The following is a 12,921-nucleotide window of genomic DNA, read 5'->3' as shown; positions in this document are numbered from 1 at the left end:
TTTGGTCGCCCGGCCAACATATGGAGAGTACCAAGGCCAACTAGGTTTAGCGAGATTGAATACCCTGTACTACTTGATTATCTGTATGAATTGACGGCTAAATTGCGTGTTTTACACCAACAGGTCCACGACACTCTGCCTCAGGCCTCTGAAGCTCCAGGACATCCGATCGATCCTGGATCCTGGGTGCTGATTAAGAATTTTCAGCGAACAAAGAATGACCAGCCCTCATCTAGTCCTTCTCTCAACAAGATCACCTGTTCGAGTGGAAGGAAAGAAACACTGGATCCACGGCATCCATTGTAAAAGGGTCCCACTGCCTCTTCCGTATGACCGGTGGGCCCAGGAGGGGATCGCTGACTCTGAAACTGAGACTGTACCTCGATTCCTACATTTCAGTGATGCGCGTGTAAAAGGAACAATTTCTGAAAAGGAAAGCGACAACGTCTTGCAAGAAGCTGTGCCTCCGTCAATTCAATTGAACACCACAGAGCCTGAACTCTTGTTCCAAGACCACACAGCACCTGGAAGAAACAGTTACAATTTGAGGCCGAGAACTTTGACTATGGACAAATAAAATATTTTTTTTTACTTTTTGTACAGCTCTCTCATCTGAGAAACTTGCTCATTTTTGTTTTTTCGAACCGCCATCCGGTTCTGCTGCTAGGGTCGTGGTTGCCCAAGTCTTTGGAGTGCAGCTGAAGATGGTTAGGTCGACAGTTCTGGTTGGTTTAAGGGAGTTGCCCTGGACTGACAGAAGCACTCTTTAGCAGAAACACCCTATCACCGCGGGCAGCAAATTAGAGAGGATGGAGTTTTTCAAGATGGAGAGACCTGCCAAACAAATGAACTTTAAAGCCAGAATGTGTATACTTATGACGAAGAAAAGATTTTTGATATCATGTATTTTCATGTTACTTGGTGTGATGAGGTTTTTAGTAGGATATGTTTTATTCACTTTTCAAGTGACATTTGCACCCACTACACAGCCCATACCTCCTCCAACTGTTTCTTCACACTCTTTTCACCCTCTGCCTGAACATGAGTCCTCTAGAAGATTAGAGTTTATTAATAACTCTTTCATTCAACTTTTACACCAACACCAACTAGTAGTAAACACAACTAACTGCTGGGTGTGTGGTCTTATGCCGCATACGACAGATAAGGGCATCCCATACTTGGTCTTACCATTTAGCTACAATGGTTCTTTGTGGGCGTTTCAAACGATGTTCATATTCGCCATCGAACCATACCCCCACGTTCCACGAAAAGTAACTCAAGCAACAAAGCATTGGTAGTAGGAATTGCAAATATGAGCAGAACAATTGACTCGTACAGAACGATTCCTAGAGATGAGTTGCAAGCTTACGTTAGATGGAATATAACAAAATATGGAGTTGCTTTGAGTGAGAACCAGCGAGCAAAGAGATCCTCCTCGATTTGGATTGTACCCCATCAGGGTCACCTATGTCTGCAAGGTAATGGCAAAAATCCCAGGGCTCAGTTGGGGAAGAGCGTCTGCACTGAAACATATGTTTTTGCATCTCGAAATTCCCCTTCGTTCTTAGCCGCTAAGGGTACTTATTTCATCTGCCATGATAGGGCCTATACATGGTTGCCCCCTGACTTCTCGGGCACATGTTTTGTCTCGTTCCTGTTGCCTCCCACCTACACGGCCGCGGCAGATTACCACAAGACAAGGATAGTTAGAGGTGTCATCAGTAAGGAAGACACTGCAGGACAAGAATTCTGAGATTTTGTAAAGGGTTTTCTGCCGTTTTGGGGGCCTATGGTGAACAGCAGGAACATAAGGCAATTAACAAGGGTGGTTGAGTCCACTATAATTGAAACTGTCGGTGCCCTTAGTAATTTGACTGCTGAGCTCCAGTCGGATCGCCTTATGACCCTTCAGAACAGGGTCGCGTTAGATGTCATACTTGCAGACCGAGGTGGGGTATGTAAAGTGATCCAATCGAGTTGCTGCATTTTCATCCCAGACAACGCTCCGACAGTATACCAGGCCATCTCCAAACTGCATAAGATCTCTGAATCCATTCACGTGGATGAGGGAGACTGGTCCTTGATGGGGTGGTTCTGGGAACTGATATCTGCCTGGGGATGGAAGATTCTGATAGTCGTTGGGATGATCTTAGCCATTCTTTTCCTGCTCTGTCTGTGTGTACAGTGTGCTCCTGCAGTATGTGGCCTCTGTGCTACATCATGTGTAAGGAAACCTGTATCAAGAAACGAACTAAGTAATAGGATGATGCTACAGCAACATCTCAATGACTTTATGAATATAGACCTGGACTCAGATTAGCGTGAGTATAGGTTATTGCCTATGTAAGGGCAAAAGGAGGGGCTGTGGTACTGAAAATTTTGGACTCGTGTCATAAACATCATCGTATCATGACGATTTTGGTACGAGCAGACCGGTAATGACTTAAATACTATGCATAAGCATTTTCGTCATGTTCGAGTGACGAAATTACCCTGAAATCGAAGTTTTCGTCTTGAACCCTCAGGTTCCATTTTGTGAACGGCAGCCATTTTGTGGTTGCCCTCACATAGCCAAATAACGAAGGCCGAATTCGATCTGAAGGACACATACACCTTTTGCTGACTCCTCTGTGACCTGGGCAAGCTGACTCCACTGCCTGAAGCCAAACCTGTTCGACCAGCTCCTCTCCTTGTGGCCGAGGAGATTAGTATCAGGGCGCAACATGTCGTAAACCGTTCATCGCACACAAACTATGCCTAATCTCACACACACCTGTCCCTGTTTCTTCTTTATGACCTGCTTTACGAGGAGGAGGTGCCCGTTTTTATTGGGGGTCCGTCAATATCTGATGAAAGTTCTGGGCCTTGCCGGGTAATTGATCATGGACTGGACAAACTAAAATGTGGGCTTGTCATCATGACTCTGCTTTTTCTTTGTATTGAAAATATGTGTATGGTCAACTGTAAAATAAGAAATGTTTGCCTGAAGCATATTATTTTGTATAAAAGGAGAAGACTGGTTTTGTAATTTTGAGCAGTCTCCTGAGAATATACATGCTGTTGTACTTCTAGGATACCTGTTACTGGCTGCAGCCAATAAATACGATCTTTGACTTCACCAAGAAGACTCTGTGTTTCTGTAGTCTGAAACAGGAAGGACTCAAAGTCTTTGGGTGTTCTCCCTGGCACTGCTGGGTTCTTAAAAACCCGGTACTTCAGTTCTCCCCCTCGTCTCTATAAACTTATCATTTCACTGTTCTCAGTCCTCTTCTCCTTCTCCTCCCTTCCACCCCTTCCTCTCTTCTCTTCCATTTCTCCACCTCTCATCCTCTTTCATCTTCTATCTTTCTTTCTCTCCCAAATACTGTCTCTTTCTGTCTCGTCAGACCTCTTTTCCTCTTTTCCCACCCTTTTGCTTTACCTCTTGCCCTCCTGTCACTCCCCTCCCAAGGCACTGTTCTCTTCTCTTCACCCCTTCCTGTTCTCCTCAGCCTTGTGCCTTTGCCTCACAATCAACCTCTTCAAACTTTTGTCTCTCCCTCTCTGCTCCAGTCTCACCATCTTCACTGTTCTTCTGTCTCCCTCTTGTCTGTCACTTTCTTCTTTCCTCCCTTCCCTTGCTTTCATCCCTTGCTTGTCTCTTGTTCTCTCTCCTCCTTTTCCTCCATTTACATGCAGTGGAAGCAGGTAGTTGACGTGTAAGGTGACTAGTGGGAGCGGCTTCTCAGCTCCTCGGGACAGACGCTCAACCACCACCAAGCAGCAAACCACTTTAAAATGGTAACCTGGATGTGCGAAAGTTTTGCGCTGATGCCAATCGACGTAAAAGGGAGAATGGGGACTTATTTACAAGTCCCTTGAGCTGCCTGAGGGTCACTTTTTTTGATGCATCGGCGGCGCAGTGTGCCTGCACGTATTTACAAGGCCACGTAAAGCAACCCTGCATGGGTTTTCATGGCTTTATAAATATGTTTCCCTTTCAGGCATAATGGCGTGACAGGGGTGTTCCATGGATGTTGCTGTGGATGCTCCCATGGAACATCCATGACCCCTGACACATTCCCAGATGTACAATATTTTGTAAAGCTGGGGATGCGTCAGAATCCTACACCTTCCCAGTTGAGGTGTAAGGAAGCGCAAAGAGGAGAAATACTTGAATTTCAACTCGTTGTTTTCTCTTTCTAAGCATGCTACATTTCTGAAGCCCAAATAGAAAGAGGAAAGTGCCTTTAATGATTGTTTTTGTGCAAGAAAGGGTCCCTTCCAACACCAAACAATCATCCCCTCAGCGTAGGCAGCCTGGTGCAGGGGTGACTGCGCTGGCGCACGGCTGCTGTGTGTGCGCTCGCACAGGGGAGAATTACAGGAATGTGTCATATCTTGTAGATACTCTTTTCAGGAACATCGGTCCCTAAAATGATAAATATATGCTAATACTCCGGAGAGAAGAAGAATATCCAGGAATAATCTCGCTCACCCTCCTCCCCGATTCTTAGTAAGCGTCACTGGTTGACGATTAGAAAGCATGTCACTTTGAAACTATGTTGTCTGACACACAAGGCACTCCACAAATCCCATCCAGCATATCTGTCTACACGACTAAAACTGTACCTGCCTACGGGATGTCTAAGGTCCTCGGGTAAGGCGCTTCTGGTTATCTCATGTATATGTACCTCAAGACAGGGGGGCAGATCCTTTTCTTACACAGTCCCCTATCACTGGAATAAACTTCCCCTCATTCTCCGCTCCTGCTCACACTTTGCTTCCTTTTAGAAGGCATTGAGGACTTGGCTGTTTTAGAATGCTGTCCCCACTCCGAGTAGCGTATCGCCGCGATACCCCTCCGGCAGTGATTTGTCCGCTATATAAAATGTCAGCATACATAAATGTTGTTTTGATCAGATATGAAAGACTCAGGTTTGGTGGGCTGTCAGCTGCAGAAATCTTTCATGATGTCTTTAATAAAATAATGCAGCCTGACACACATGCTTTTGACTACCAGGTTCCCAGAATGGCTCCCATTTCAGGTTATCTTCGGGACCTTCACTGGCTCAGGGTGAAAAATCAGATTAAATTCAAAGCCCTGAGCTATATGTTTAAGATCAAATCGGGCAAGGCACCTCAATACCTCAATGTCCTAGCTCATCCTTACGTACCACCGCGCCTGCTCGGCTCTGCCACTCTGGACAAATTTTCGGTCCCTAGGACCAGATTGTCACGAATGGGAGGCCGGTCCAAAAGGGGGGGGGCTAAAAGAGTACAAAAAAAACACCACACGACACAAAAATTATTCTGTTATGATATATTCATTGTGATATATAAAAATTATACATCAATTTTCATGACTTTGCTTTTTGATTACTTTTCTTTTTTCATATATATAATAAGCTGCCTATAACATATATATCACAGACATTATATTATACTAAATGACATTTACGTAGTGAGAATATTGCTGATCCGAGTGGACATACACACAATACATGAGACAATGAAAACACTTGGGAGCAGATTTACAATTACTAGCGCATCCCTGCATATCAGCAGGGATGCGCCAGTAATTGTGCACCGCAGCTCCGCCCCCCAGGATGCACCGCATTTACAATGCGGCGCACCATGGGGCAAAAACGGCACAGATGCGTCATGCATCTGTGCCGTAAAAGCGGCGCATTGCTGGAGTTGCGTCGCAAGTGCGATGCAGCTCCAGCAATGCTTTCGGGGGCCCTATCTGGACAATACTGCGTCAAGCCGTACGCCTGCTTCAAGCAGGCGCAGGGTTTTGACGCAGCATGGGCCTAAAAGTGACTGAATGAAATCTTGTAGATTTCACTCAGCCATTTTTGGGAGGCGTTCCTGAGCAGGAACATCCCCACTCCCCCCCTGCGCCGGACGCCTCCTTATGGCGCAGAGCTTTACAACGTGACGCATCTCACAGATGTGTCACGTTGTTAATACCCCAAACCATGGCGCATCTTTTGCACCGCCGCTGCGTCACAAAAGTGACGCAACGGCTGCGCGAAAGAGGCGCAATGGGCTTGTAAATCTGCCCCTATATGTTCTTGTCCCCCCACCTGCACCATTGCCATTGACTTCACTACCTCTTAAAGTGTTTGTATTGAAGCTTAAGACTCACAAAGAGGGTCAATCACACCTACGGTTGTCGGCAGGTATTTTTCGATCTGTTTACTTTAAGAATGAACCCGAGGGCTGGGTCCGATGACGTCATCTCTTGCAAAGGTTAATTGCCTCAAACATTCTGTAAAATGTATCCCGCTCCCAGCGGGCACCGGGAGACCTCTTTTAGCAGCTGATTTATGCAAACTTTCATTGCAAAAAAGTCAAGCTAGCACTGGCAAAGCCAATAGGTCTGGCCTTTATTTTGAGTCGTGAAAAAATATTTAAAAAGCCTACTACACAAAACAACAAGCATTTGCAATGCAACAGGTCATGCGTTTTTACGAGTTTGACCAATTGGCACTCTAAATGAAAATGCCTTTTATTTATGTTTTTGTTTTTGAAACATAAATAAAAGGCATTGTCATTTACAATGCAAATAGCTTAAATTCGCGTAAACGCGAGACCTGTTGCATTGCAAATGCTTGTTTTTCGTGACGTCTGTGCATCACACTTATGCAACATGCTCGCACACGGACTGACATCAGATACAGAGTCTCAGCTGGGAAGGGGCGTGGCCTGATGGCATATAAACCGGGGAGGGGAAGATGCTCGGCTTGAGATCACTGCGCGCTGTGTGACCTTGGACGCGGCTGCATTTGCGAACACGGGTAAGACGGGGGTGGGCTTGACTTGCAGCAGCACTTTCAAACTCTGCACCTTTTCTGAAGCGCAGCAGCAACGCTTTTAAGTGACAAAGCACGAGCCACGCCCTTTCCATCAATGGCTGGATCTTGAGCTGTACTTTAGAGTTTGAGCAGCTCTTTCGGGCTGTGTTGAGGGCATTGGTGAGACCAGGGTCGAGCCCTGCGGAAGATAAGAGGGGGCTTTCATTCAGCACTTACAATCGACTACAGACACCGCATCAACATATATATGTGGCAGAGTCTTGGCTTCTGTCCAGGGGGGGGGTTGAGGGTCCGCCCCCTCTACATACAAAGCAAAAATAGCAAAGCTCCTATCCATGGGGTGTTTTTTAATTAAAAAATCCCCCCTTGCAGTAAGTTTCTAGAAGGTGTGATTGGCTGCGTCACCTCCTTGCTGACCACCTGACAGCCCTGAAGCCTCTGGGGTCATCAGCTCCGCGAAGACGCGGCTTCAAGGCGCGGCCTCCACCCCTGATGTGGAGGTAATGGTAGCCCCAGGGTTTCTTGATTCAAGCCCAGTATTGATCAGCGTGGAGAGCATTGCCCCCCCCCCCCACCCTTTCCCAACTCTTTACAGGGCGTGGGTGGTTGGCATCCCACCCCACCTGTGGGACCCCACCATGACTGACACCTGATTTCTTTGATGAACGCCGTGTTGTGGCAGTCTGTCTGACACATGATTTAACTGCAGACTGATGTTGGAATCGGAACCTGTGGATGTCACAGGTGGTGTTAACCAGGTAGGGCTCAAAATACATTGACGGCTGCTGGGCCCAGGACGAGAAAGCAAAAGACACACAATTGATGGAAGGAATGCAGAACAAATCAAAACATTCACCCCCAGTCAAGAGATCTGGGTTTAATTCATCATTCTTTCTCACCATGCCACCCCAATTTAGACCTGGCCATATGCAAATCGTTCTTAACCCTGTGCCTCATGGGAACAGTCCAGCCCGAACTGCCAAGCCGGGGCCTCCCTGGACCAGAAACAAGCTTCCTAGGACCGGTTTCGGGGTTTCACCCCTCTTCAGCCAGGATAGCTTGATTCCAGTGGCACAGTGAGCCCAGGACCCACGTCTGGGCATACCTGGTGCACTTGGGGCGAGAAAGCAAGACACAATTGATATGCAGAACAAATCAAAACATTCACCCCCAGTCAAGAGATCAGGCAGGCACATTTTTAAAGTTGTAATTAGGGTCTTGTCGCATGTATGAATGTCAGGAAAGGGGGTGGGCGTCGGGACATGTGTTAATTTAAATGATGCATATAATAAGCGAGACTGTCACTACTTATCTGATGCGATAACTTGAATCGTAGGGCTAGAAAGATTTGTCGCCTGTTATTTCTGCGCCTCGCCTCACTTCACATGTCCATGTCACAGTTGTTAAATCAACCACACGTACCCACTTCCTTCACTGCTAATGTCCCAGTGTAGTGTCGTCACATAATGTCCAGGCAGCGACCAATGGGATGAAAGTGAGCAATGCCACGTCAAGCAATCCTCTTGCACCCTGTGATGAAGCCAGCGTGACACTCACGCGTCATGAGATGCAATGAAAAGCACATCCCATGAAGTCATGTATGTTAATGTCTCGTGATTTGATGAAAGTGACACGCATCATGTAAGGCACGCACGTGACAGAAGCCATGTCATATGTTGCCACAGTGACACCTCCTCACATAAACCCATCTCTGGGCTCCTGTGTGTTGACATCAGTGAGTGACAGACATTTCTCTGCCTTTTTCTCAACAGGAAGAAGGTGATTGTGGAGCACCCAAAGAGCATCATGGGAAGTAAGTGACCTGATACAGAGGCCAATGATGGGGGGTGGGGAGCATGGTCCGGGGGGAGGGGGGGCGGCTCACTGTGGAGAGCAGTGGGAGACCCCTACATAACAGGAGAAGTGCTGGATGGATTAAGAGACACATCTGCATGAAATCTCTCTATTAAATGCAATCTTGACAAGATATGGACCCTGCACCCTTAATGCCCCAGAGGATGCTGACCTGTATGTACCTATCATGTAGGGTCTAATGGTTCATGGATTGAAACTCCTGTGGTCGCAGCCAGTATTAACAGTGAAGGGTTGGGGGCGAGGAGAGAGACCCCAGCTGGTACAAGGAATGTTATTACAAGAGGTACAACGTTTTACAGGCTTGAACCCAGCGCCACCAGGAGGTGGCAGTGAATGGCTCCTGCGAGCCTATAGGAGAGAGTATAGACATCTGCTAAGAACAAAGAATCGAGCAGCACAGGATGTACGGTGACCAACCGTAAATTTCACAAACCATCCGTGATTTGGACCTCGCGTCCGTTGTCCGTGATGAATCCTTTTACGGGCGCCTTTTGTCCGTAATTTGGGCGTTGCAGGGAGCGGCGCTGTTCCCCTGCGGGTAGGGTGACCAACTGGCATGGGTGAAAATTAAGGACAGTGAGTGTAAAAATGTAGGACAAAGGGTTAAAATTCAGGACAGGAAGTCGAAATTCATGACAAAAGGTAAGTTTTATAGACACACACGAGAAGGTTGCGCAATAGTATATAAGTAAGTAAATAGACAACCACTTAAGTACAAGTGAAAAGAAGTTTATATTAGGTTGAGCCAATTGTGCACTTCATGGTTTTTTCCAGTATGCGCAGCTTTGAGAAAATGCACAGGTCTTTTTGTGGTAAGAGAACTGCCCCCACCCCACCCTTCCAGCCTCCCAGGGAAAAGCCCAATGCCCGGTCCGGCCTTGCTACCACCCTCCAATGGTGCCCCTACTCTTCACATAGACCCTCTCTCGTGTGTATTTAATTTCTTTTATAGTGCTTCTCATCCTAAGAAAGTAGGACAGGGTGTCAGAGTGCGTTACAACACACACATTATACAGAGACAATGACTCCTATAAATGTGAAAGTCAATCTATATGAAATGTAATTAAGATAATGGGGGTTATAAAGTGTAATCATTCTTTCATCCATCATTCAATTTTTCCACATTCATTCTGTCCTTCCATCCATATCAATATTCAACCATTTGCAAACCTATCCATCATCACTAAAACATTTTTGTTTTAGTCTCCTCTTTTAGCTGTCCTTTTCTGTTTCCGGCTGCATGTTGTGTTGTGTTTTACCTTGCTGGTGGCGCCAGGATGCTCCTTTGCTGGAGCAGCTGTGCGCACAATAAATACCTATAACATAACATATCCATCCATCCATCATTCCACTCATCTATCCCTCCATCCATGCTTTCACCCATCCATACCTCCATATATCCTTTTACCCTATCTATTTGTACACTCATCCACCTACTCTTCCACTCATCCATCCATTCACTCGTCCATCCAGCTATTTAACCTTTCACCCATCCAGTCATCCTTTCACTTACTCATCCTTCCACCCTTTCAGTCATCCATCCTCCCTTTCTCTCTCCATCCCCCTTTCACTTGGTCACCCATCCTTCCACCCATCTATCTACTCATCCACTCATGAATCCATCCGTTGACCCTATCACTCATCCATCCTTTCACTCATCCATCCTTTCACTCATCCATCCTTTCTCTCATCCGTCCACCCTTTAACTCCTTCACTCATCTATTCACCCGTTTGTCCATTTACCCTCCCTTTCACACTCATTTAGCCTTACATCCACCCTTTCACTCATCCATCCATTTATTCATCCTTTCACTTATCAATGCATCAATCCTATCCGTTCACTCATCCATCCACCCATTGACTCGCCCTTCATCCACCCTTTCACTTGATAGAGCGCAAAGGGTGAACCTACTCGTTTATCATGCTCACCTGGGCCCACATACACTAACATACATGCATGAGCAAGTTTACCCTAAACTTACAACTCTACCAAGTGTCACTGTTGGATCCTACACCAATTGCCTTACCAATTCTTGTAACCGGACCTAGGGATCAAGGGAGTTAGATTTTATAGAAAGGCACTCAAATGCATTTACCAACAGAACTTTTCAAATAACCAGACTCAGGAAGTTTTAACCTTTTATCTAAGCAAAATGTTGGTAAATCATAGTCCATACATAATTCTTAATAAAGATTTCAATGATGAGAATAATAGAAACAGAAGCAGTTTAGACTTTAGCAACTTTGTCATTTAAGTAAAGGACAGGAAAGAAAGGGATCTTTCTAATAATCAAATGACTTTGCAGTTTCAAAAAGGAAGGGGAAGAAAAGGTAACCTACAATAAAATGATTTTATAATTCAACCCAGATTCAAGCATTTAGCTAAAGGACGGGTACAACAGGGAACATTCTAATTCAATTGACTTTATATTTCAATAACACAGGGAAAGAAAAGAGAAGCATGGATAATAATTAGTCTTTGCAAGTTATATTTACCTAAAATGAATGAAGATCAACCCAGGCCATGAGCAAGGACAAGGACAGGACCCCAGGAAAGTGCAGGTGCCAGAAAGGATGCAGGTAACCAAGGAAAATCAGGACAGGTACGGACCAAATTGGATCAGGACCGGACCACCTCAGGCTAAAACCGGCACCCGCAGTTAAAGGACAGCGCTAGGGTTGGACCTCTCTGCAGCTAACGGTTGAACCCCGAATATGTCAGCAAATCCACGGACAATGTGCTTCGCCAGCACGCAGTCCCTTAACCCCTTCGAAGCTAATGACGAGCTGGGCTCGTCATGGCGCTTACCTGCCGTGCGCGGATGACAAGGCCATCTCGTCATGAAATAAAGTAAAATGGCAATTTCCAGCGCAGAACGGGAAAACGCCTAGCAGCCATGTGGTTAACCCCGATTGGGTTATCGAGTCTATATAAAACTCAGAAGAAAAAAGAAATAAAAACTAACAACCGTTGACATAGCCAATAGTCCTGGCTTGTTGTAGGTGTAATGTATTATGTCTGGATGCAATAACAGAAGTAGCAGAATACCAGTCGGGCGTCACACTATGCTAAGCATAGATTTTTATCTTAAGTGCTTTAAGCCACGCTCTTACTTCCATCGGACACGCCCCAAGTTTTTTCAACCCACTTAAAGCCCTAAAAACAACACCATGCCAGTCTCCTCACGTCCTGGCACTGTGCATCATGCATGACCCATGACTCCCATGACTTCCATGGTTTCAGATTGCCTATGTGCAGGGGTATAGTGAACCCACCCCTTGCATTAGGAACTACAGCAGGGTGGAGTTCTTGATGGGCCTCTTCTGTCTGCAACTCTGCAGACTAAGGCTCCCCTCATAATTGTGAAAAGGTGGGTGAGTTAGTGAGGGAAGCAATGAGTGAATGGCTGGATAGATTAGTCATAGGATGAATGTATGAGTGAAAGGGTGAATAGATAGACACTGAGATAGGATGGATTGGTGAGTGGAAGGATGGATGAAAAAGGGTAAATGGAAGTATGGGTGGAATGGTGGATGGGTTGATGAATTGATATGAAAAAGTGTGAATGGATGTGTGAAAGTGGATGTAAGGATGGATATGCAAGTGAAAGGGATGGTAGATGGGCAAAAGAATGAATTCATGATTGAATGGATGGATGGATGGATGAGTGAAAGGGTGGATGGATGGGTTCATGAGGGGATGGGTGGGTGGATTGATGGGTGAAGGGATGGCTAAGTGAAAGGCGTATGGGGAGTGAAAGAATGGATGGATGAGTGAAAGTATGGAAAGATGATTGACAGGATGGATGGGCCAGTGGGTTTATGGATGAGTGAAAAGAAAGATGTACGGATGGATGATTGAAAGAATGCATAGATGAGGGAAAGGGAGGGTGAAGAGCTGGAAGGATGGATAGATGGGTGAAAAGGTGAATGGATGGATGAGTGACTGGGGGGATGGATGAGCAAGTGAAAGGGTGCTGGATGGGTGAAAGGGTAAATTGTTGCATGGATGAGTGGATGGATGGGTGGAAGTATAGATGGACGAGTGAAAGGATAGATGGGGTGAAAGGGCGGATGGGTGGATGGATGGATGGATGGATGAGTGAACGATGGATGGAAGTATAGATGATGGATAGGTTTGGAAATGGTTGAATACGTTTGGATGTGGATGGGCACACAGTTTGACCAACTAAATATAAATGGTGAAAGACTGAATGATGGATGAAAGAATGAATGGATTCCA

At 45.9% G+C, this 12,921-nt stretch overlaps 1 protein-coding gene across 1 annotated transcript in view; it reads left to right on the top strand.

The window, feature by feature from the left end:
- Window positions 1–6,724: 6,724 nt before the first annotated feature.
- The window catches only part of LOC147725692 (uncharacterized), a 121,821-nt gene continuing 115,624 nt past the window's right edge, over window positions 6,725–12,921 (top strand). Inside the window, exons 1-2 of the mRNA XM_086964576.1 lie at window positions 6,725–6,785; window positions 8,576–8,616. Of these exons, the coding sequence (XP_086820702.1) occupies window positions 8,610–8,616 (7 nt within the window). The 5' untranslated portion in view covers window positions 6,725–6,785; window positions 8,576–8,609. The remainder of the gene's footprint in view (window positions 6,786–8,575; window positions 8,617–12,921) is intronic.

The sequence above is a fragment of the Lissotriton vulgaris genome, chromosome 3_2 (genome assembly GCF_964263255.1).
Source record: "Lissotriton vulgaris chromosome 3_2, aLisVul1.2, whole genome shotgun sequence".
Lineage (NCBI taxonomy): Eukaryota > Metazoa > Chordata > Amphibia > Caudata > Salamandridae > Lissotriton > Lissotriton vulgaris.
The sequence above is the reverse complement of the archived record's forward strand: the minus strand, read 5'-3'. Positions and strand labels throughout refer to the sequence as shown.